We start from the raw sequence: 25,741 nt of genomic DNA on the forward strand, positions 1-25,741 counted from the left end.
AAATATTTATATAACACCGATATACAGATAAAATGGGCCTAATTCATAATTAGGTATGGAAATTCGAGAGCGAGATGTGCAGCTTAGCGCTCAGTTATTGAGTTCAGGCTTTACAAACGTGGAAACCAAGTTTGTTCCAGTACAGGTTGGAGCTACAGGTAAGGCGGGTCTTACCTGTTGTATTAAAACCTATCACTGCAGTTGGTTCAAGGTGTCCGGACCAATCAACTGCAAGCTCGTCCCTCCTTGGAATCAGTTACTCTATAGTGAAAGAATTCCAACAAAGTTTACCTACAGCCATCTACAAGCGGGGTTAAAGCCCACTTTGGGGAAAAAAAGATCTCGCCTCGCCGATATTTTGCGTACGACTAAACAACAAATTATAGTTTCATCATTCCTTGTCGCGCTAGAATGCGCGTGCCGTACCTGCTTGGTATCAAGGGATGCAAAAGAACCTGAGTAAAAAAGTAGTCTTACCTGTAGCCCGAGTTCTGGCATCACCTCTCCCGTTTGCTACACCATTACCTGTACATACTTGAAAGTCCAGTTTCACCAGCAAGAACAAGAGTGAGAAGGGGAGTTCATCGGAGCAAATATGTCACAGGAGACGGACAAGTAAGTGATCATACTGGTTCGGATCTACTTTGATGCTAAATGGGGAAAGCACTGGAATGCAATTTGGAGTATATTCACCATATTGTCCTTTCATGCAATTTTACAATTGTAACTTTTTTTTGTAAATCGTTACAGTTAACATTTCACACGACTTTTTTCGAAATAAAGATTTAAAGTTAAATTTCACGAAAGCGTTTGTTTTGTTAGTTGCTGATCGTTATTTCTGTTCATTGGACATCTCATTTACGATGACGGCCGGGAGACGGTGAATGACACCGCAACCAAAATCGCCATTTTCGTATGGAGAGCTGGACTTAGGCGGCGAAGAGCTCTCCTATTTTTAAGAATAAAAATCACAACCATAGTGCGTTTATGGAAAATAAAAAAATAGTAAAGTTAGAGTCACAAGTTTTCAGAAAAATGTTTCAATTCGTCGTCTACATTTTTGCATGGTTAAGAAGATCGACGGAATTCGAACACGTCTTCGAAGCTTCGTGGATTCCACTCGATGTACCCTTCCGAAAACAACATGCCCACAGACCAAGATCGCTCGAATATATTTGAATTGAATACGTTATTTATTCATTAAACGCATTTATTTAATTAAAATGATCATTGTATTTAATTATTTGATTTAAAATATAATTATTTTATCTTGGTTCTGTAACTTCTTGTTTTGTCCAAGATATATTTCAGTAATAAAACATTTATTGCCAGCAAAGTTAGCACTGAAAGTTTTAAATGTTCAGTTGCAGAATGATCGAAGCACGCATACCTGGACGGAAAATGTAGCCTATGTGCAAATTTCACGGACTTGCTTTCCCATAGTGGTACGCATTTTTCACCGCTGAAAAGTCATGTTGTCTTTTATTTTCTTCCACTTGAAATGACCATGAAGGTAATTTCCTTCACCTTTGTGCCTTTTAAAGGGGAAAATTCGACTTTTTTCTGCACCTCCGATTTACCTGGCTGTTACACCCCAGTTCGACTGTTGCCGTTATAATGAAGGCACGATTTTGAAGAATGATGCAGAAATGAAACTGAATAACAAATGCAGTAATATGAAGCAACATTCACTTTTATTCTGAAAGACATACTTCAGAGTTAATTGTATCATTTGTTGCCTTCCTTTGAAGTAGTACATCACAAAAAAGTAATCTGCTAGGAAGGGAAAACAAGAGGGAGAACAAGAGTTTTTATTTTTGAAGAGAAAATAATTTCCAGATGGAATTTAACACAACTGTGTTTAGCAGTATCTCTTCACCCTGAGGAGGTGCTGAGGTTGTGTGAAAATCAGTTTTACAATGGTATTCAAGTGGTAAGCTCACCTCACAATAAGATAGTGATTATGCCCTTGAATTCAGTCTGCAAATAAAGCATGCAAACTATTCCATATTCATTTACATTGTGACCATTATCAAAATAGTATTGCTGGGGACCATGTTTACTCGCAGGTATTTTACTGTAAATATGCAAAAATACACAGGTGTCCATTTAAAAAAATAATATGAGTTGTCAACTGAAGAAATTAATCTATGTAAACGTTTATGCCTACTCAAGTCAAGTTGAAGACAACTGTTCATCCTTTGTCCTTATGAGTCTCAGAAAGTTATAATCCACCCATATGAAATAGTAGGTGCCCAGTGAAATGTGTACTTGGGGTTTTTTCTGCTTCTCGGAGGTCTCCATTGTATATAAAGGGGAGAGAAGTGTAAAAGAAGCCCTGTAATGAGAGAAGGCTGAGAAAGGCAGGTCTTTGCGGTCCAGGACTGACCCTTGCGGCTCTTTGAGGTTGCGGTTAGGAGCACCAACCAACAATTACCCAGGATCTCCAAAGGTTCTGCACAAAGTAAAGGGAAGGAAACGGCTGGGGGTTCATTGTCGTCTCTGACATGTGGGGTCCGCCGGGTTGCTGGCTCGAATGAAAAACATTCGGTAATAAGTGATGCTGGACCTTTGCACTCAGTTTGGTGGGATTGTGCTAGCTATCTGTGTTCAACAGTGGAGGTGTTTCGTGTCTGAAAAGAGGCTGGAGGCAGAAATTGCCTATAAGTGCTGACCTAGAACCAGACTTCCCAGCAACCATTCCGACATTAACCATTGTAAACTGACCTGCAGAATTGGTCCTGGACCTGTAATTAAGGGCGACCTCTGCCTGGGGTCAGAAAGCAATGCGCTGCCCTGAAACTCTGATACACAGGGCAAACAGTAAGATGCTGAGGTTCCTTGTAGCTCAAAGGCCTATCTGTTTTTGTGACCCTGCACTTGGTCATGCAAACAATAAAATCTGCTGAAGCGGGAAAAGAAGGAATATGATCGAAGGTATGATCAGTGACTGTGAAAACGAGGAGGGTTTGAACTGAGCTGATTGACAGGCAGTGAGGGGGACGTCCTGTGGATCTTGCTTGCCATTGCCCCAATATTCAGTTCCCACTTTCACAGATTGAATTTAAATAAAGGTGACTAGACTAGACTAGATGAAATTTAAATAACCGTCTAATACACTGTGGGAAAATGGATTATGAATTTGCAGCACTTGGAGCGTATCGTTTTTGGGGAACTCTGTTTTCTGTTTTTCACGAAAAGACTCACAACCTGTTTTTCTAGTTACGGAACAGAACAATAGGTTTTTAAACTAATACGCAGAGGCGGCGTGCGTGTGTGTCTCATGTTACCAGCAACAATTGTAGTGTGGAGAGTGAACATAGTAGCTGCTATTGTTTTGCCTGCAGCAGTTCTCCAATCGACCTGGCCCTTTACTAAAAGCCAGCCACGGTTTTTTCCTCCTGTAAAACAGGGATTTACCCGTAAATAAATGAATGCCTGGGGACAGCAGTTCCATGCCTCCCCCAGACACCTGAGGTAGCACGCTGCAGTGCCCCGAATGCTGGAATGCTTTATCTGGCCCTTTCTTTGTGCAGTGAATTGACAGAACCCTGGTGCCTTGACAGCGGTGAGCTGTTCTCATGGCAACGCAGCTGAATTCTACACCCAGCGGTATGATCTCGACTCGTCTGAGACATTGGAAAGCAACATAGTTGCATCTAACATGGGGGCATAAATGGGCCGTCCCCTTCCCCCCTCCCCCGCCCCCACCCCCAAATCATTTAGCCATGAGGTGACATGCAGGGAAAAAGGCAATGTCTGGACATCGCTGTAACGGTCTCCAGTGTTTTAACTGCTTTCCAAAATGAATAGATGCATAACTTCATACGAAAACAGTGACATGTGTGACAATATCCGTTAATACACGGCAGTGTTTAGGCCTATATTTTAGCTATTAGTTTGATTTTACTCACTGCCAGCAGTGCAGAGTAGCAGCCAGGCCGCCTGATGCAGGATCAGTTCTGGAGTGGCCCATTTTTCAGATGAGGCATATAACGGAGATGCAGACCCATTTTCGTCATTATTGTTGCTGTGGCACTTATCAACAAGAGTAGCATGTTTATTCTCCAGTGTCATACCCAAATTCCAACACTCCTAACCCTAACCCTAACCCTAATCCTAATCCCCCAGTTTAACTGGTTTCAACAGTGCCCTCCCTCTCTACCAGTGCTAGTGTGTGGTAAACCTTCTGACACAAATGTCCCTGCTGTGCATCACCCTTGTATTTGCTACACATTGGTGATAACAATGGGTTCGCTGAAAAGGACTATATAAATGCATTCTATTACGATTGTGATTTTTCTGTCATTATTGGAATGAAGGATGGGAAGTCCGGTGGGATAGAGGATAGAAACACAGGCCCAGTGGACAGGCATTGTGTCCTTATACCTTATACCTTATTGTATTCCTTATACCTTATTATGTGTGTGTGTGTGTGTCACAGCAAGCGCCTAGTAGTGGTGGTGCCAAACGAGACGTCCTTCCACACACGGCGGGCCTACACCAGCGAGGACGAGGCCTGGAAATCGTACCTGGAGAACCCGCTGACCGCCGCCACCAAGGCCATGATGAGCATCAATGGGGACGAGGACAGTGCAGCCGCCCTGGGTTTGCTCTACGACTACTACAAAGTGAGGGGAGGGGCTCTCCCTCAAGGCTGGTCCCCGCTCACAAGGGTGTGGCCCTGACCAATTGAACAGAAGAGCACAAAGATAAAAAGGCTTGTTAGTTTTAGTGTAGTGGTGCAGGCTGTATTAGCACTGTGGAGCTAGTTACAGAGTTATTGTGCAGATCTCCTCTTGGGTTCAGTCTTCCTTTGAACAAGGTGCCCTCAAGAAATGGATTTTAGACAGGCAATAAGGCAATAAGGGCAATATCATCATATATAAGGAAACACGCTTATATATTCATAAGGGTGACTGGTGAATAAAATCGTTGATGATTGGTTCCCTGATGAGGTATCAGTGTAGTGTACTGATAAGGAGCAGGACTTAAGGTTGCTGGTTCGATTCCCCACTGGGGCACTGCTGTTGTACCCTTGGGCAAGGTACTTAACCCACAATTGACTCAGTAAATCTCCAGCTGTATAAATGGATCACATGTAAAAATTGTAACCTATGTAAGTTGCTCTGGATAAGAGCATCTGCTGATTTAATGTAATGGTTAAGTGACACAGGTTTGTACATTACTGTGTACATGACCTGTACTGGGGGACGGTTTCGAGAAGCCTTTTTAGAAGAGTCTACATTGAGGAAATAGTTCCAAAATTACTTCAGTAACAGCCCCTTCCTCTATCACACTTCCCCCTGTAGCTGGCAAGCCTCTCATCCACAGAGCCAGGGATCAGTGCTGAAGCTGAGAACACTCAGATCCTTATCAACACAGAACAATGCAGACAGGCTGATTCAGTGCAAGGAAGCTTTGCCTGCTCAGTTAGGCTGATTAAAGCCAAACCCCAGTGTTCCATTAGTGTTAGGTTTCTTTGTGTAATTCTTTTTTTTCTTGCTGTGTTATGTTGAGATTGCGTGTGATTCAACTCTGGTGACAGGTGTGAAAAGCTGTCCATTTTTGATGACATCATTTTATCTTGACTTTCAGGTTCCCAAAGAAAAGAGACTGTTGCCCATTACCAAAGTGGTTGAAATTCCAGAGGACCATGAAAAGAGGTCAGTGCCTCATTGTGTCTGCCTCACAGGAGTCATATAATCCTAGGGGCACTCCTACCCTGAGGCTTAAAAAGATCTTAATGTTTTCAACCAATATTAAGTGAGGATCACAGTTGTAGGACACCAGGTCTGGTGAGTGTGGGTGTCCCTGTGCATGCGTGTGTGTGAGTGTGTGTGTGCTGATGATACGCCTCTCTGACCCCTACGCTTGCGTGTGACTGGCAGGAGCTGCTTGGTGGGTGGTGACAGCCAGGCCAATTTGGAGGCAGTGGACAACCGTGTTCAGGTCCTGAAAACTGTGCCAGTGAACCTGTCCCTGAACGCCGAACACGATGTCAAGCGGGAGCAGTACGGGGCAGGGTCCGGGGAGGGCGGAACCGTGGCGGTGGTGAAGACCGAGGTGTACACCCCCATCTTCATGAGCCCTGGGGGCCACTACAGGACAGAGGGGGAGGAGCACACGAGGGTGGTATACGAGCAGAGCGCCTATGACGTGACCTGCGTTAGCCACGCGGGCTACATGAAAGATGACCAGCGCAGCACGCCAGACAGCACCTATGATGACTCCTATCAGGAGAAACATGAGGCAAGACCAGGGGCAGGATGGAGATGGAGGGCAAGAGGGGTCAAGGGGAGGTGGGTTAGAAGGAGCAGCAGTGGAAGCTATATGTCAGTCATCTTCTGACATCTGGGTGCTGGGGGAAGAGACTGCACGCTTGCACATAGTTGGAGCTCCCAGAGGGCTCCTTTTTACTGTTGAACACCTTGTTTTGATCTGCAGGGTCTTCATAAAAAAGTGAAGGACTTCCTTTGAGAATCAGTGCATTGACAGTGACAATTAAGTGTGTTTTGTTTCCTGTACCTTTGAGGTGTTTTTCATTCAGGTTGCTATGGCAAAGCTTGGAATTAGTAAATCGTTCTACCTGTAGTTTTTAAATGTCACGTAACCACACTGTTGTTTTTCTATGTGAAAAGCAGGTTAGGGTAGCTCATGTGTTGTCATTCTGTTTGTGAACAGAAATACCGCACTTCATCATCCATGGGCACAGACGATTTCATCTATGACCAGCCCGGAGTGTGAGTAAACCATCCTGGCATCGAAGCTGGCATTAAAAAAAACCTCTGCTTCAGCGGCAAATGTCTAATTGGAAACTTAACTTGTTGGTTGTCTCTTATGGCAGTGATACCTTCCAGTACACGATCGAAGCCACCAAGTCCCTGCGTCATAAACAGGGGGAGGGGCCTATGACCTATCTGAACAAGGGCCAGTTCTACGCAATCACCCTGAGCGAGACAGGCGCTAACAAGTGCTTGCGGCATCCAATCAGCAAAGTGCGGGTGAGTGGCATCGGTGGACGAGCCTGTGGGGGTGCCAGCCAGGAGAAGGGCATTATGGGAGGCCCTGACAGGTGCATTATGGGAGGCACTTGTTGGCTGCAGGACTGGGTCATGTGGGTTACAGGTGGACAGAAGCTGTGGGCATGAGGAGCAAGCTCTTGTCTGAAGTGTCTGGGCTCTTAAAATCTACAGCCACAGCAGAAGCAAATGTCTTCTAATGGTGATTGTCTGGTAGTTGAAATGGATGGAATAGGGGGAGCATGCAACAGCCATTCCAGTCACAAGCTTGATGGCTCCCGCATTATTTACGGTTAGGTGTTTAAACACAGATGTTCTATTATGACCAGATATTCAGCTCCAGCGTTCCTTCCGTCCTCTGATGATCTGGCTGGTAACAGGAGGCTCCTGTGCTGCCTGTTGATTATGGATGTTCTCTTTTAGGCCATGCCCGTTCAAGGCTGCCTCTAATAATCCAGCAAATCAGAGCACTTTTGGTTTCATCAATGGCAGAGGAAATTTTAGCGTAACATGCCTAGATGACTATCTGTTCCGTATACAGAGAAACTGTGCTTAAGACTCACAGAGGTGTATTAAGTGTGATGGTGAAGCCAGAGAGAGCTCATTCAAAAGTTTTTGCATCACATCCTGTAACTGCAATGGAGCAATGCTAAGGGTACTTTGTGGTTCCCCACTCCAGAGCGTGATCATGGTTGTGTTCAGTGAGGACAAGAACCGTGATGAGCAGCTCAAGTATTGGAAGTACTGGCACTCCCGCCAGCACACGGCCAAGCAGCGGGTCCTGGACATCGGTAAGACCTGACTCCGTCAACCCCAAATCTGACAACCCCACGATTTCCCTGCTGAACCATTTAAGTGGAGAAGTTTAGTGCACCCTATGGGTATGTTTCCTAGGCTGTTGTGTTCAGTAGGGGGATAGGAGATGAAGACAAGGATTTGAGTTAAAGGGGTCCTGAGTGGCTCAGTCGGCAAGGCGTTAGATTTGAGTGCAGGCTCAACCTGCAGATTTGAAACTGGCTATGCCATTTGTAAACAGTGCCTGGGAGCCCACAGTGGGCAAATTGGCTTTCTTCCACTGGGGATAGGAGTGGGCAGGTCAGTTGGGAGCTCCTTGGCCCACCACCCTAAGACACCTTGGAATTGGTCAGGCACCTACACGTGGCTTGCATGACATCAGTGGCAAAGTGCCTACACTCCACTGTAATACATTGGGTGACTTGTAGTGTGAGAAATAGCTGCTGGTTGTGTTTGAATGTGTTGAAGCCTTGCATTTTCCATACTTCAGTGTAACTGGGTGAGAGGTTGTCATGGTGAGATAAGCCTAGCGTACAATTGGTGATTCAAATCCAAAAAAAGGGTTACATAAAGGGGGGAAAAAGCACAAAAAGATATATATTTTTATTTGTAGTGCCAAGTATTTAAATGATTAGAGCCCTAAGAGTAATATAAACCTAATCTGTGTAAATTCTCATGTTGGAGTAAATACTGATTACATCAGTCGAGCTTCCCTGGTGGTGCTAAGTGTGCTCTTCGCTAGTTGGCTGCTCAGAAATGATAAAATATGCAGCAGTCCCTGGGTCCAGAACATTATGCTTGTAGGTTTCAGCTGAAAAACTCCCTTTGGGTCATGGGATGTGGTAATTCATTAGTTTATTTGATGTATTATACAATTTTTTTTCAGCTTGAGAATTAGATTTGGACTCAGATTTATAGTTGAACTCAACTATATAGTTGAACTATTTGTTATTTACTCAATATTTGTTATTAACAAATAAAAGCAAACGTTACTTATTTGCAGTAACAGCATGATTTGATTTTTTTAAAAATTATTTTTATGTAAAGAATAAATCTGATGTCATTTTGGGGCAAAATTAAGGATTTCATTTCAGTCTGCTGATGAGTCATGCATATCTAGCTTGATGCCCAGTGAGAGGTTGTGTTGGTGCTCTGGGTTACATTCGTTGGAGGGAGGAATTAAACGAGGCACACACGTGACCATGAAGTAACTCCAAAGAATGGCCTATTTGTTGCAGGGAGAGATCCGACTGTTTGACAAGCCATGACATGCGCACTGTTCCAACCCATGGTCTTCTTGGAGGGAATGCAAGCAGTAAAAATGTCTGACTTGTTCGGACAGAGAGAGGAATGTCCCTGTCTCTCTTTCCCAGGATTACGCCCGGGCATCAGAGAAACAGTGGCAGCAGTGTAGTGAGAGAATGCTTAGTGGCCCTCTTACAGTGTGGCTTTGAAGCCAACTTCTGCATGGCTTCAGAGCCAATTTTGTCTTGTAAAACAAAACCAACTTCCTAAACTGGCTTCCTAAACCTTTCCCAGAGGTAGCCTCACACATTTGCACCACCTTTAAAGGATGCAGGGTACAATTTAAAGAGAAGTCTGGTATTATGGTAAGAGTGTTGTGTTAGTTTCAGAGCACACATGGGGCTATATATGGGGCTTTTTGAACTTTTATAGTATAATTGAGCTATTACCATTACAAAAGATATTGAAATGTAATTTACTGTGTTCACCATAACAAACGTGAAGTAGTCAAGCAAGTGGTGTCTGAAAGTATGAAGTAATAGGAACACTCAATCTATCAAAACTGTTGTCTTTAACCCTCTGTAGCAAGACTGGGCTCTGTTTCCATGTCTGTAAGAAGCTTTTCTTGGTGTCTTTGATGGTTCCTGTGCCCTGGACAGAAGTTTACCCCTTTTGTAGGAAACAAAGTAGCAGTGTTGTGTTTAAGGAAGGTGCAGTGAGATCCCTACAGGATCTGGTGACCCATTTACCCCCTTCTCTCTAAACGCGAGGCCCTCTGGGCAGGGAAGTCCAGACAACCTACTATCATTACTGACTAAATGCAGCAGCAAGGCTTGCTCCCTTCCTTAAGGCTAAGGTTGACCTAGACAGGGGTTTTTAATATATTTATATATTTTTACCACAAGTGTATGTATTTTATCTGTCTTAAACTCCTGGCTTACTTTTCCCTTTGTGTGGTAACTGAGCCAACAACAAGGACAGTGAGATGGTTTTGCCAATTAGCATAAAAAACTGCTGCTGTACACTTCCTCTCTGAGCTCTTTCTGAGAGGCAAGGTACAGTCCTGTCTCTGTTTTTCATTGAAGCTGTTGATTGGACAGCATAATTGAACCAAAGCGAACTGCAAAGCGAAAGCTGCTGGGATCTCCACCCGGCCCCCCAACCTCCGCCCCTCCCTCAAGCTTTAAGTCAGTTTTTAAGTCAGGGAATTTTGTTTCTCAAATTGTGTACCAGGATTTGTACCATGCACCATGTAACCCCCTAGTGTCCCTGGAAATTGGCCCCCTGTAATCACTCCTCTCTGTGTATCCTTCATTTACCATTCATCCCCAGCTTACCTGGTGCTAAATGTGGAGCTGAATTTGAATAAAAACACCACTGGGAGTGAAGGGACATTTATTTATCACCTAACCTACAGCCCCACAGGATGGTCAAGGCCATGTCCTGCCAGGGGAAACTCATATTGAGGTGAGCCTTGATGGAAGGCAGGGGGCCATCCTCCACAGTACTGGCTCAGCCCCCTCAGTTTAATGCCACGGTAACCAGACACTGCAGCGGTGATTTGAATAACAGTCGAGCATGGATCCCGCCTGATGGCCTGGGGCCGCGTCAGTGGATCCAGGATTTGAATAGAGCCGATAACAGGGGAGCGATGAGCGGGTGGCCTGTGCTACAGAGACAGGCACTGGCTGGCCATAGCATGGACTATGGAGCATAGAGTCTCAGCTCTGCTTCTGTGTGCTAGTCACAGAGCACAGTGCTGCTGTGGGCCTTTTAAATAGCACCTGTGACACCTGCCTGCTGAAATAAGCACCTTACAGCTATCATTAATGTATGTCCAGCTGAAGCTTGGAAATAATGTGGGTGGTCCTGAAAAAAGCCAGTATATATTTGAAAATAAACTCGGGGAAAAAACGGGGAAAGTGTTTAGTTGGCCATGCCAAGCTTGCATGGCATTGAATTTAAAGCCCACCGGTTAAAAGCAGATTAATAGACACTCGCACCAGCCCAGGTTTACCATCTCCCAGAATCTGCAGACATGTAGGTTAAGGAATGCAGGTGTATTTATACTAATGGGATGGAGAGCTCTGACCAGATAGGTGCTTCTATATCATTCATAACCTTCACTGCTTCTGTTTTAGATATCAGTAAAGACATGCCCAGTAGGTCGGCCCTCTTGCAAAGCTGAACCCTAGGTCTGAGTACAGAACTGAACCCTAAGTCATGGAGTACAGCCTGCAATGCAAAGTAATAAGTCATTTTCACACATTTAATTGTCTGTGATTTATAGAACCCAGAACAGCTCAGCTGGAAGGGGGTGGTGGGGGCTTGAGAACATGGCTGAAATGGCAGTGTTTTCATGGGTTGTAACTGCAGGCCCTAAAGTGAAATACGCAGAAGATGCAGTGGGTGAATTTCAATTTGCCTAGTGTTCATCCAAGGATGTTATAGTCTTCATAGTGAAGGCAGCAAAGTGTTGACCTAATAACTGACCGGCTTCATTTCTGTTCTGGTAGTTGATTCAAGAAAGGCTATCTTCCCTTGGGTAGCACAGAAGAATGTAGCTTTGAAGGAGGCATGTTTGTTTGCAGAGCCAGATAAGGGTTATTGTGAGATAAGGTGTGCCCATTGATTCCATAGTAATGGTTATCTAATCGAATCCTAGGCCTCTGCTGCTTAGTGGAGCTCTGTTTGATTTGTAAAGCCTCTTTTCCACAGTCCTCCTGGCATTATTAACAGTCTGTGAGATGTTTGAGTGACAACTACTTGAAGCAAGCAGAGAACAATTGATGCTATTTAGTTTCATACAGTATGCTGTTTAATGGGGAAATCTTGGATTCAAGAAATTGATGTACTATATGAGATACTATGGGAAATGGAATAATGTTTTTGAATGCAATACAAGGGAGTGGGCTTCCATTTTGTACTAGGTATATTGTAGTATGTAATTTAGTATGCATATGTAATTGGAGTTTCAATTTAAATTTTCTCCCAAATGTCAATAGATACTGAGAAAATAACCCTAGGGTACTGTTTAATTGGATATAGTGTACTGAACATTGACAATGGTTCCTACAAAGGCTGACCTAGAAATGCTTGGTAAATCCACTTAATTTTTTCTCTAGGTTTTAGACCCATGATTGGTGCCAGTGAAGGGAAAACAGAATGTCATGTACCAATGAAATACACTGAATATGAGAGGGAACAGATCGGAAGAGCACTTGCTGTTGGAAGCAGAGTTTTCTGAAAAGCTCAGTCTGTACTTTCAATCATCTTTTATCCTGTGTGTCTTACTGAGTCTTGAAATGAATTAAAGATTAAAGTCAATAGGTATTTTAATGGAAGAGAAATAGTGTTTCTTTGGTACGTCTAATGAAACACTAAGTATGTCTGTGGTCCTTGCAAGGTTGACTTATAAATGCTTGAAATGCCAAAGTCAACTACCCTACTGGAGTTTTTTTTATTAGAACAAAACCGCCTTAGCTGCCTTTGAGGGAGTCCCACTGGCCTTGCACGGAACTGAAAATGGGGTTCTTTGACTTGAATTAGATTAATTTCTTTGAGCAGAGAAACATTTAGTGCTGAATAACAGCAGTAAGTCCTCTGCAGTGAAGGGACTGTTCTCCAAGGCCGCAGCCGGATTCTCCAGAAGCTGATGAAACGGTGGCAGGGCAGGTGTTCCGCAACTGATCTCAAGTCTCTGATCTCCCCTCCGCAGCCGACTACAAAGAGAGCTTCAACACCATTGGCAACATTGAGGAAATTGCCTACAACGCCATCTCTTTCACCTGGGACGTCAATGAAGAGGCAAAGGTAAACACAAAAACCTTTAATTTGGCTATAGTGCTTCAGCTCCTTGTGGTCGGGTCCACTCTTGGTTGATACATTGATTCGCGGTGCTCTGCATTACTGTCAAAAGGTCACCAGGAGGTTAAGCTTCTGTCTGTCTGACTTGTTTTCTCCCTGCTGGAGACATGTTGCTGTGTGGAATCTCAATGTGTCACCAGTCACTGATGGATGTTCTCTGGAGGATGGCTATGGAGGAGGAGACTCGTTTTCTAAGGTCTCTTCCTCTCATGCCTCTTTGCAAGTGACCATGAGCAAAGCAGGCCTTGTGATGACACTGTGATGCACAGCACTGCTTTCCGGCTCCCTCCCTGTTTACTATGGATTTCGGGTTTCGTCTGACATGGAGGCGGGTCGTGAGCAGGGAAGGGTCAGCATCCCAGTTGGGCCCCGAGTGGCGCTCAACCTCGGGTTCGCAGGTAGGGGCTGGCCGCTGATGGATTGGCTCTTACGCAGCTCCACTGTTTAATGAGGGCTCAGCAAACAGGGCCTCTGAAAGAAGCCAAATGCCAGCTCTCGGGTAAATATTTGCCCCCGGGCTGGCCTCCCCCAGGTGCTGTTGCTTTGAAAAAAAGAATGCACAAAGAACCTGGCCTTTTGCTTTGCGTCACGTGATCTGGTACCTGCACACATTTCCAAACACCTTCCTGAAAAATAATACCACCACTCCATCCCCTCAATCAGACACTTTGCTGGGCGGTGGTGTAGCATAGTGGTTAAGGAGCAGGACTGGTGATTGGAAAGTTGCTGGTTTGATTCCCCACTGGGGTACTACTGTTGTACCCTTGGGCAAGGTACTTAATAAACAATTGTCTCAGTAAATATACAGCTGTATAAATGGATAACATAAAAAAGCAGTAACCAATGTAAGCCGCTCTGGATAAGAGTGTCTGCTAAATGCCAATAATGTGATGCGCATATGTTTTGTTAATGTTTGTAGCATTACTAGCTCTAAGATGTGTTTCCTTTTGGAAATGCAGATGTTCATGTGCAGCACAAACATGACCAGAGCTGAGAAATGCATGAGCATGCCTCACTGTGAGAAGAAATAACTGCTTTGATCTTGCTGCCAGCTATTATGACACTTGGACCCATTCCGTCCACACAGTGAATGGCACCTGCACTGTGGGGTTGCAGATGCATATTATGTTGAACTTCTCGCTGTCTTACTCATGTGAGTGGAGAATACATTCCAGTTGTATAATTTGCATGTAGTCCAGTTAGAAGAGTCCATTCTCAGTTGCATGCTCACAGTTGCAGTAAACCAGTGTTCCTGATGGAACTATGGGAAATACTTTAAAAAGTTGGTGCCACAGATCACTTATGTGTTGTTGTTTCTATAATCCGATAAATGGGAAGCCACCCATTTGAGTTAAGTCCCTACTGCTGTTCTGTGTCACGGAAAAGCCGCAATAACACATGTTTTTGATATGTTTTTTAGATATTGTACCTGTAGCTTTTGGGATACAGATCATACTGGCACTCCATAAGTTCTGTGGGCACGCAGCAAGATGTCCCTGATTTGAACAGTAGAGTTAGGTAGTGGTGAGGAGCAGGGCTCATTGCCTGTTTGATTCCCACTTGGGCCACTGCTGTTGTACCCTTATGACCCTTGTCTGAATTGCCTACATAAATGGATAATGTGTAAAAATTGGAAGCAACTTAAGTCCCTCTGGATAAGAGCGTCTGCCAAGAAAAATGTAACTGCTTGAATAGTGCTAGCTGTATGATTCATCAGGTGACTGGACTGAAGGAGGTGGATGTGACCTTGCTTGTTGGCGTTGCCGTTTTTGAGGATAATGGCCTCATGTATCATTGAAAGTGAAGTGAGGGCTATTATCTGAGGAATGATGTCATTTTCTTTGAGACTGGAGAATGGTGTCATGTTCAGATCCTGTCTTTACATGGTCACGCAAAGCACCAGCTTTGAGACCCGCAGTTTACTTTAAGCTTCAAAACCTGTGGAATCAGGCTGGTCGCTAGCAGGGCAGGGGGTGACATCATACAATAGCCAGTTGGTTCATTGGGATTGGATGGATTGTGTTCATCTCCAGTCCTTCAAACGCATTCTACCAGGAGCCAAAATGGAGGTGGCTGTCATTCTGTTTCCTGTCATACCCTGGTCTGTAAAGCAGAGATGAGAGCCAGGGTGTGGGGTGGAGGGAGGGGGCGTTGAATGTATGCTCCAGCCAAGAGTATGATGCCTGTTGACTGTCCTTACACAACACAAGTCTCTTTATCTGGGGGTGGACCGCCTTCAAGTGAACAACACTCAGAGGAGGATGCATGGAACGGAACAAACATGTAATCATCTGTCACGTACAGAATATTTTATGGGGTAACATTTCTTTTTGTGTGTTGTGTGGCAGACCGCACCCCCCTACACCCCCCCCAGCTCGCTCTACGGTTTTGAAATTTAAGTTTGAAATTTTGAAGTTTAATTAAGCTAATTACCAGGACATATTTCCAAATATATAGTTTAAACTACACATATTTAAAACTAGGTAAAAAGGTAATATCTGAACTGGAAAACATGGTTTGCAGGGAACAGATGATGAAAAGGATGAACACTGTTCTCTGTCTTGAGAGATCTGTAATTTCGCGAATTCTCACATCTGGCTTTTAATGGATTCAGCATAAACCTGGTGGGCATTTCTGTAATTGGGGAATGCCTCCCCTTTACGCTGCTAACGGAAAATCAAGCAAATCAGCAGCACCTTCAAAGGCTTGAGGATGTCTGTGAGTCTGGATGTGACTGTGACCATCGGAGATGACACTGAAACGGCGCACTGCTGTTGCCAGGCAACCTCCATCGCGTTTGACCCAATCGTAAAAAAAAAAAAAAAAAAAGAACACCGTGTGTGAGACGAATGCTCGACTGAGCTGTTCGGCTTGCACTTCTGTTTGCGGCTGTGTTCAATCCCGCGCCTCTGCACCTTTACGATGACCACGTGGGCGAACAGGACTCGCTGCGTCCCCCAGAGCAATGTTTTCATTTTCCTCTGTTTGGTGATCTGTAACTTGATTCCCTTGTTGCAGGAAACACAGTGCTGCATTGTTATGATTTGCAGGCCTGGCGTTGCTGAAAGGCAGGTGAAGGTGCATTCAGTTACAGGATAACAGCACCTGCTCTCTGCACAAGATCATTATATTATTGTGTATTTAACATGAGATTTAAATTAATATGTTCCTGAGATAATAAATATTTAAAGATAAATAAATAAAGAGTTTAGTTGTACCCACTAGAATATTAGACAGAACTTGGATACCCCTGGGATTGGTGTGACATTGTGTCTGACTTGACATGACGGGTGAGTGAAGCTCAGGTGTTTCAACATTCTCACATCTTAAAAATAACTGCCAAGTTCAAATGCATGAGAGAGCCAAGGGTTTTATGCAAAATGAGAAGACTACAACAGTAGAAGTTACATTCTGTTGAAGAGTTGGACTGAATTCACTCGCTTTTAGTCAGATATTTTGGCATCAAAATGTATACCCCATGTATAGCCCAAATTTCTGAGGATCCTCTATTATTCAATTTAGGGACCCTAGTATATACCAAACAGACACTAAGTAAACGTCTCCTACAAGGCTCATGTCTATGACCACTCATTGATATTACACAGCACACACACACTGTCACACACACTAAAACACTCATGATTTCTCTTATTCACAGAGGCACACACACTTACTCACACATACACACACACTTACACTATCTCTCTTTTTCTCTGGCTCTCACGCACAGAAACAGTGACACAAAAGAACGTTATTTTTGCTGCAGGCAATCTAACAACCAGTCATGATTTACAGGTTCAGACATGATGCCACTGTTGTAGCTCAGTGGAAGATGTTTTTGCCCATGGTAGATGGAATCAGTGCAGTGATTTTTATTTTATTGGCCATATATCCAGTTCTACCTGAAATTTGCTGATGAAATTAGGAATGCATCCAAGCTGTGCGTGGGAATTTTTTTCTTCAAGTAAACAACTGATTGGAAACAGTATCCCTGAAACAAAGACAGATAACATTCTTTGAAACGTTATTTTAAGAAATAGTGATTCTGAAATGCCTGATTGTTATTCTGGTGTTTGAAAGCATTCAGTTTAATTAGTGGGTTTCTGGAATTAAGAAAGCTACTCACTGGGATACTTCACCTTCAGGGGAGGGTTCATGTCCTGCCCCAGGATTTTGGAAAAATCCCCATCCCATCTGCTGGCAGTGAAGCTACAAGTGATTGGTCTGGTTTCACACCTCACTGGTCTTAGGGTGGCCAATTTACTGCCTGACAGATCGTCAGCACTTTGTCCTGCTTTCACTGGCCTCACTAGGAGAGGTCTGTGAAACCGATTGAAAATCTGCTCTCAGAAACCTAACCAAATTGGGAGAAATATTTTTGTAATAATAATTTATGTGAACAAAAATGGAGGGCATATGTCACATTCCTCTTCCTATTTAGCACTGTGAAAATACAGAGCTGTTGCAGGCGACATGTTGGAGCAGATCTCCGTACTGACCTGTAGGCGTTTGGGAAGGGGCAGGACTGCAGAGAAGTAAAGAGCCACACCTCCAATGTCTCCTGAGTGTCAGAAATGCTCTAACACAGAGAAGCTACAAACAACCCTGGGCTGCAAGGGCTCATGGGTAACTGCTGTGATGGACTCTTCACAAATATGGCTGCATGCACTTTAATCTGTATGTGGCAAATAAAAATAGATTAGAGGAACTCCATAAATTTACGTATTTTAGCTATCAAAAAAATATTTCCGATTTGTCTTTTTTTTCCTGGATGTTTTTCTCATCTACAATGATGAAGAAAATCATAAATCCTGAAAGCCATTCTTATATCAAAATTAACACATGTATTGTGTGTTACTTATTGCAGCGTATTTTCACACTGTATGTTTGGGCATTCTTGTGTGTTCATATCATTTTAATCTACAAATCAATGAACTGAGGGAAAATTTCCATGTTATGCAATACTCAATGGGCAATAGTTTTTCATTCTGTTGTACATTTAGAAAGTTTTTTTTTTCTGTTACAGTGGAGTGATGTGTTTGTGGTGCCGAGGGCTATGTGGTGTTTGTCTTTGAGAACAAATACATAGTCCACGTTTACTGTACTAAGGTGGGCTAAAAACACATGAAAAAACCCAAGACACTTATAGGGGGATGCTTCCAGCTGGTTTCGTTAAAACCGTTGCAGGTGGATGCACCATGCACCTCCTGCCCATTGTGTTACAGTGGGAGCAAACAGGTGCTCTGCAGTGAATTTGGGAGAGGAGCAGAGAAAAGCCCCCGTTGGGTCTCAGACCCCCTCAGTCCCCTGGAGGGCCAGTGAAACATGAGCTGGGGGGTAGGAGTGGGCAGCGTTAGGGGGCCGGGGGCAGGGATCTGGGTGGGGTAGGAGGTGGTTGAGGCGGTGCAGGGGGTTCATAAGCTGCCATGCAGAGGGGGATGGGGGTGTCAGATGGCCATCGCTGCTCTGAAACTCGAACCCTCAGGTGTCTGTGTTGGCTCTTAATTAAACGCCTGGCTGCCAGCTCGCTCCCTGCCCCCATCTGAGCCTGTGGACATGAATGGGGTGTGCGAAGGGCTCACTGCGCCTCTGTCCCTTTGCCTCTGTAGACAGTGCTGTTCTCATGAAGAAACTCCCAGTTCTGCACTGCAGTGCCCTACATTTTACCCTGAGTGTTGAAGTGGGAGGCTTCCAGCTCCATTGCAGTGCTTACAGGTGTTCAGTACAGGAAAATCAGGGGGTCAAGGGAACGTGATGGGCTCCACTTGGACCTGGATGGTTAATGAGACTGTGACTAATCTCCTCTCTGGTCCTTCCCTGCTGTAAACCATCTTCAGACTGTGGTGAAGACAACATAGTGCATCATTGAGCATTACAATATATAACATCATGTCTGTTAATGTAGCAGGGGAACAAATCAAGGAAGTGAAGTGCATGTGGTGCTGTGAGATCCCTCTGAATGTCTGACTTCCACTGCAGAAATGCTCTAGGCTGAGGAGATGAGACACACAGACACGTTGGGCTCCGAAGAGGCTGTTCACATTTATAGCCACTACAGCCAGGAGCGCTATTAGATACTGATCCTAATAGAACACAGCCTTTATGCCTCATGGGCTCAAATGACAGTTACTTTTACTCAGGCATCAAATGTTGAAATGCATAGACACCAAGGGAGAGAATGCAGGTGATAGGGCCTGGCCTCCACATCTCTGATTGGCTGACGTGCAGACAGCATTCACTCCCATTGGATGACCATGGTCTCTCTGATTGGCAGATCTTCATCACGGCGAACTGCCTCAGCACAGACTTCTCCTCTCAGAAGGGTGTGAAGGGGCTCCCACTCATGATCCAGATCGACACCTACAGCTACAACAACCGCAGCAACAAGCCCATCCACCGTGCCTACTCGCAGATCAAGGTCTTCTGCGACAAGGTGAGCTCAATGCGCAGCTGCCTACAGCAACCAGCCAAAAGCCAAGCCTGTGGCCTTTCCCCTGCCTGACCCACATGCCAGTGGGCCTCATAATGGGCAAAGCTGACTAAAGGCTCTGACACAGGAGAACTGAATGTGAAGGAGAAAGCACTATTCCCGCCTGGATGTGACATCACAGGAGAATTCTAACAATTGCACAGGTTATAGGGCTGGGCACTTTGATGCTCTTTGTCACCCCCTAGTGACAGTCACAAGAATTGCTTGGTCTGATCTGAAAATGTCCTTCAAGGGTGACTCAGACACACAACTGCAATGGTATACCAAATCATTTGTGTAATTTTTTTTGTGCTTCTGAATTTGGTCCATTTATGTGTATTTATATGTGCGCATTGTAGGAAGAGGTCCATGAGGGTCTTGTGCTAACTGGGAAATGATTATGACCAAAAGGGGGGAATGACAACTTTGTACAATCTGTCTGGTTTACTATGTCTGTCCATCCATCCAACAGGGAGCTGAAAGGAAGATAAGGGATGAAGAGAGGAAACAGAACCGCAAAAAAACAAAAGGTCAGACATGCTCCACCCCAGGAAACAATGGTGAGAACCTTGGAGATGAACTACCTGTGCAGACTGTCTAGAACATGCCTTTTCACATTTTTCATAGCTATCATTAAAGTTTACAGATTCCCTTTTTGCTATAGTGAGCATCACCAATCTGGCACCTAAGCACAAAGGCCCCATGATGCTGAGGTTCAGGGACTGCGGCTCGATGTAAACAATGAGTCAGTGCCTGAGGGAGTCTGTGACGAAGCGAGGGGGTGGGAGGCCTCTTGTCTGTTGCACGGCAACGGCAGGGGTCTGCAGACGTTCTGTATCTTCCAAGGTCTTGCGAGGACATTAACGTTGCTCGTTGCTCTTGGCAGGAAAGGACAGCAGCCCCACGGCCGTGCCCATGCCCAAGAAGGCAGACACCACATATTTTAAAACCATGACGGACCTGGACTCCCAGCCTGTGCTCTTCATCCCTGATGTCCACTTTGGGAACCTGCAGAGAGCAGGGCAGGTGAGGTGGTGTGGTCACTGGCATGGTCGGCTTGAGATTTGGCTCAACCAAGACAGCAGAGAAATCACTTACATGGGGTGCATTTTGAATTTCCATATAGGGATGGTGAAATCTGTGACATTGGGCAGGGTTTTATGTGGAATGTGAATCAGACCTTAGAATCCAAAATGACAAACCCAGCAGTTACAAGGGCAATGCTTGTTAATATTATTTTTTCCTGAAATGCAAAACTTTGACAAAAACAATTAAGTTCACAGTTCGTGAGGAGCAGGTAGATTAACATTATGATTGTCCTTAATTTTAAGGGCCCCTTAAACTATAATAAGCACATTACAATCCATCAGTTATTCAAAGTCCAACAAAGGCATATATCCCAATAAAATTCCAGGTGCTAGTTAAAAAAGGTATGTATGATTTGGGCTTTGTCAGATGTGAGTACATGTAGGTAGACACATGTTCATGATCTTTTGTTTGCCTATGCAATAAAGGTATTTTTGGGAGCTACAACAGCATGCAGTGCAATTCCTTCCTCAGTGAACCCATTAATTGTTACCTTTTAAAAAATATTTATAATATTTTAAAATATTTTTAAAATATTTATTAAACAGACTATAACCAGCTAATAAACTGGTTGAAGATCTGCATTGTGCTTGTCTGTATATCACAAACAGCTGCACTGTTTTAATATTAATGTTATTAAAATGAACATAGAACATAAGAACATAGAACAGGAGAGCGACATTTTCAAAACCATTTGCTGCCTGATTCAAATATGTTTATTGTATTTAGAAATAAGTTTTTCTTGATCAGGAAGTATTTTTTATGACTAATAGTATTTATATCAAACAGTATTGGCTGGCTCTTGCAATAAAATGTGACCAAAGTATCTGAGTTCCAGCCGCAATTCAAGTGCCTTACTTCTCTCCCACATTTGTGGTCAGATAACTCTGTTGTATTAGGAAACATCTCTCCAGCCTATGAGCTTTTATCTTTTTTTTTATTGTGCTCCTGACATGCTCATTGGCTACTGTCAGGGTAATAAAGTTGGTTTGGACTGCTCTTTCCACCACTGTCTGATTCACTTGGAATGCAAAGCGAATTCTGGCATTACATGTGCAGGGGTTTGCTGCCTTTACCTGACTCTCTGTAAGGCAGCTCTGGCAGTCTGTATGTGCAAATACACTACTGCGTATACCTTCACATTCACATTCACATAGTGAAAGACTACAGAAAGGCTGGACTCATAGCTGATGTCTGCATTGAGCTGAATCTTGCAATCTCTACTCTCAGCATCTTGGTCTGGGAATCAGAGAGTGTGTCAATCAACAGTGGAGTTCTGGAATAGTGAAGGCTGAGGCAGCTGCTTCTCTAATGTCCCATCACATCATATCACACTCACCCAGTGGACACACTTTTTCAGAGTGACTGACATAGCTTACAGTTTTCATGTTACATGTCACAAATACCTTGCTCAAGGGTACAACAGCAGTGGCTCGCCTGGGAATCAAACAAGCAACCCTTGGGTTATGAGTCCTGCTCCTTAACCCCTGTGCCACACTGCCATCCATTATAGGAAGCTACCTGCTTTGGAGAGGTGTTTCATGTCTTGTGCTCATTAAGTTAATGAGCGCAAGGCTCCGACGCACAGGATTCTCTACCCTATTATAGGCTCATGGTGTCAAACGTGAAGGAATGCTGTCAGGCTTCACTGAAATCCAGGCTTCTCTGATACTGATTACTTCTGCCTGTTAGATTCACTCCTTTACTGGCTGATCTGAGCTTCCCTTCCTCTGCCCCCAGGTGTTCGCCTTCAACACTGAGGAGATTGAAAGGGATGGGTAAGTGTGCTGCGCCCGAAACGATCTCTCTTCTGCAAAATGAACCAATCATAATCCCATCCTGAATGGATAAAGCCAACAAGGATTCATGGCTTGGCCTTGTTTCACATTTAATTGGAACAAACTGTGTATGATAAATTTGAATGTAAGCACACACACACACACACACACGCACCCAAGATCTATAGTTTTCTACTACATACAGTACCTTTATTTTGCTGGCATGACTGGGGGGGGGGGGGGGGGGGGGTTATTGAGCTGACCAGCTGACATATGAAACAGAAGTGAAAGCAAGGTGCTGATTGGCAGCAATGTAATGGAGCTCTTGTGCTATCTCACAGGAGTGTGGTGGTGAAGAGGATGCTCAGACCGTCTGAGGATGACTATTGCCCACCCCCTGCCAAGCAGATCAAACAGGAAGTGCAGAAGAGAGGTGTGTGAGTCACCACTGTGATCAGCAGCACTGAAACCCAGCAGTGGTGAAGAATGCAGTCAGGGAGCACAAAAAGTCACCACTGTTACCCTCAATCACAGTGGAGCTCTGCTGAATTTCTATCACAGGAACACATGACATCATGCTTAGCTAAAGCCATATATTCCTGTGTCCTTGTGTTGTGTCTCTGCCTTCCAACCACTTCACATACATAACAGGAGATATAAAATGAAGCAGATAAAAAATGAAGCAGAAATCAGCTACACGGCTGGATCCAAGCCATTTCCCCTTGATTGTGTAATGGAAATTTTAGTAATAAAAATATTTAACAATTTCAATATTATTAATGTATGATGTCAGTGGTAGAAATAATCTCCGCCTCTTTTTTCTGTGGTGTGATACTTCGCTTTATACGGTATTTACCCAGCTGATAGCACTACTCAAGTACTATTGGAACCTTAAGCAGGTATAGCACTGTGAGTCTATAGTAAAAATGAGTGTGTAGATGCTGTGCTTACTTAAGCTTGTTTCCGCAGTGCTTCTGTATGTGAGGAAGGAATCTGATGAAGTGTTTGATGCCTTAATGCTCAAGTCCCCTACTCTCAAAGGCCTGATGGAAGCAGTAAGTATGTCTCTCTGTCTCTTTGATCTTCCGGATGGGATTGAAGCTATATGGAGTGAAATGTGTTTCAAACATCTAAATATTTCAGTATTGCCAGCAACACAAAGGACGCTTGCTGCAGAATGTATTATGGTGCTGCAAATTTTAGTGTAGGTGAGTTTGGGGCAAAAAAAGATTTTCCTCCATTTGTGTTTTTTCTTTTTGCACAGATATCTGAGAAATACGGTGTGCCAACCGAGAAGATGACTAAAATTTACAAGAAAAGCAAAAAAGGGTGAGACAATATTCAATCAGGAGATAACACTTGTGCAGCATTTGATTGTCCTAAGATGAGTGGTAGGGCCTAAATAACTGGATCTTCTTGGAACAGAAAATGATGTTTTGGTGCCTTAATCATGCCTGCTGTAACAGAATGAGCAGTAATTGTGGTATCATGGGTCTGTCTTTGTCACTAGAGCCAGACTAGCCTGTTCTCTGTGGATTGGTCTCCTTGCATGTATTCACCCCCAGTCAGACGCGCCTATTCTGTGAGCTCCTTCCAGCTACTTATCTGAGTGTCAATCTTCCTCCTTTTCAGGATCCTGGTCAATATGGATGATAACATCATTGAGCACTACTCCAACGAGGATACCTTCATCCTGGGTATCGAGAACATGGCCGACGTATACAGAGTGACGCTAACCGAAATCTGAGGGACAGGCATGTACATGGGTCGCCACCGGGGGCGATGCTAAGGAGACAACCCCTCCACATGATGCAACAGACAGGACCTCTTCTGTAAATACATTATGGTCCTGACCTCTGTTACTCTCCAATATTACTGGGTCCCCAATGTGCAACAAGGAAAAGGCTTTCAGTTTGGGACTGGAACACTAGTAGCTGGTGAAGGACTCTCTCTGCATCTGCTTGGGGTCCTTAAACCTCTCAACAGAAATTACATCACACCTAGTGTTTCTGAAAGCCACAGGAGTACAGGCAAAGATTTAACAGTATGAACAACTGCATTGCAATTGTTTTAAAGGAGGTGTCAGTTTCTTTGAGTGGAAACTCAACAGTGGAACTACAGTAGGCCACTGGTCAGATGTGGGAAACTTCTCATTCAGGGCAGTTTGGTTTTATATTTAAACAAGGATCTATTCCTTGTCTTTATCTCCTCTTTTTCATGCCTGACGTGGGGCAAAATGGCTTCTAAATTCTGGACCCAGTCTGCTGTGCCTGTCAATGCTTCAAAAGAAAAGCACGTTTACAACGTGAATTCATGCCAAACACAGCACTGAATTAAAGAATCTTCAAGAAAGCTATCTTGCACATTTGCCACAGAACTCATGTGCCAAACACGCCAATGAATCAGTTTGGGAACTTTGAGAAAGCTGGCCTGTAATTTGGTCTGTGAATAGAGATCAGCTTTCATTTGAATTGTTCATTTCAGGCGGCAGAAGTTGTGACATATTTCCTTCCAGATGGTTTTGAAGTGAAAACAAATTTCTCTACCTTCTGTCCAAATGTGGCGTTCTTCTGTGCCCAAAGACACATTAGTGTTTACAGTAACACTAATGAATATTTGTGTGCCTTGTGTCTCTCGTTCTTCACTGAAGGCCTTGGTTTGTAAGCACAGGCTTAACATTGCTTGTTGTATGCTGAGGGGCGGGAGGCTTTTACTTCAGACAGAAGTAGACCTTGTCCTCTGTGTGCCCATTCTATGGTCCTGTTTCTGACCGAGCCCATCTGGGCCAATCCGAGCCAATCTGGTGTGTCCAGCTCACTGTAGTGACATCACTACATTTGGGCCACCGCCCCAAAGGTTGCATTGACATGATCGTATGATTTGATGAATTTGAGCTCAGTCACAGTGCTTAACTTGTCAAAGCATTGAACCACAGGGAAGTGTCATCATGTTCATTCTTTTCAAACTTAGGTCCAATGAGATGGAGAAAAGAATGCTTTTTGTAATAAAATACCCCTATTAATGATCTATGCAAGTTTGAATTACTGCCATGTTTCTGTCCTGTTGACTCACACTGATTGGAATCATACATGCTGATATTGTTGCCTTAATGGAAGCCCTTGACATTTTGATCCATGAAAATTGGTTTCCTTTATAAATAATGAATGCCCTTTTTCAAATTCAAAATGCTATTAACAGAATAATATGAATTCAAAATAAGTGTAAATATAGCCCAACTACCAGACAATTTCCATGTTGAAAGCATGACCAGTCAGTGCTGTAGAAAGGTACATCTTGTATGGGGGTTAGGGCACTTGTACAAAGTTTTATTGTATGTTATGTTGAATACAGCATTACATTTTTGTACATAGTTTCTGTTTAAGAAATAATAAACATGTAGTTTTAAATAAAAAATCATCTGATGTCCAATTCTATGATTTGCTCAGTCAATTACCACGCCATTACTGTTGTAAATCAGC

At 43.9% G+C, this 25,741-nt stretch overlaps 1 protein-coding gene across 1 annotated transcript; it reads left to right on the forward strand.

Annotated features, from left to right (window-relative positions):
* The first annotated feature begins 302 nt into the window (after positions 1 to 302).
* On the forward strand, positions 303 to 25,684 carry LOC118785133 (grainyhead-like protein 2 homolog). Its single transcript, XM_036539675.1, has 16 exons — positions 303 to 615; positions 4,445 to 4,631; positions 5,599 to 5,666; positions 5,892 to 6,252; positions 6,685 to 6,743; positions 6,848 to 7,004; positions 7,702 to 7,813; positions 12,781 to 12,875; positions 19,204 to 19,362; positions 19,871 to 19,958; positions 20,285 to 20,424; positions 22,225 to 22,262; positions 22,604 to 22,695; positions 23,232 to 23,317; positions 23,527 to 23,591; positions 23,895 to 25,684. Exons 1-16 carry the CDS (start codon positions 596 to 598, stop codon positions 24,007 to 24,009), a joined length of 1,842 nt encoding a protein of 613 aa, XP_036395568.1. The 5' UTR covers positions 303 to 595; the 3' UTR covers positions 24,010 to 25,684.
* Positions 25,685 to 25,741: the final 57 nt, after the last annotated feature.

This window comes from Megalops cyprinoides, chromosome 10 (assembly GCF_013368585.1).
Source record: "Megalops cyprinoides isolate fMegCyp1 chromosome 10, fMegCyp1.pri, whole genome shotgun sequence".
NCBI lineage: Eukaryota > Metazoa > Chordata > Actinopteri > Elopiformes > Megalopidae > Megalops > Megalops cyprinoides.

Bases quoted from the DNA above. Each gene is read 5' to 3' on its own strand.
- LOC118785133 (XM_036539675.1), top strand. From the start codon at position 596: ATGTCACAGGAGACGGACAA. The intron at 7,005-7,701 runs GTGAGTGGCATC...TCCCCACTCCAG, and splicing joins ATCCAATCAGCAAAGTGCGG to AGCGTGATCATGGTTGTGTT. The intron at 19,363-19,870 runs GTGAGCTCAATG...TCCATCCAACAG, and splicing joins TCAAGGTCTTCTGCGACAAG to GGAGCTGAAAGGAAGATAAG.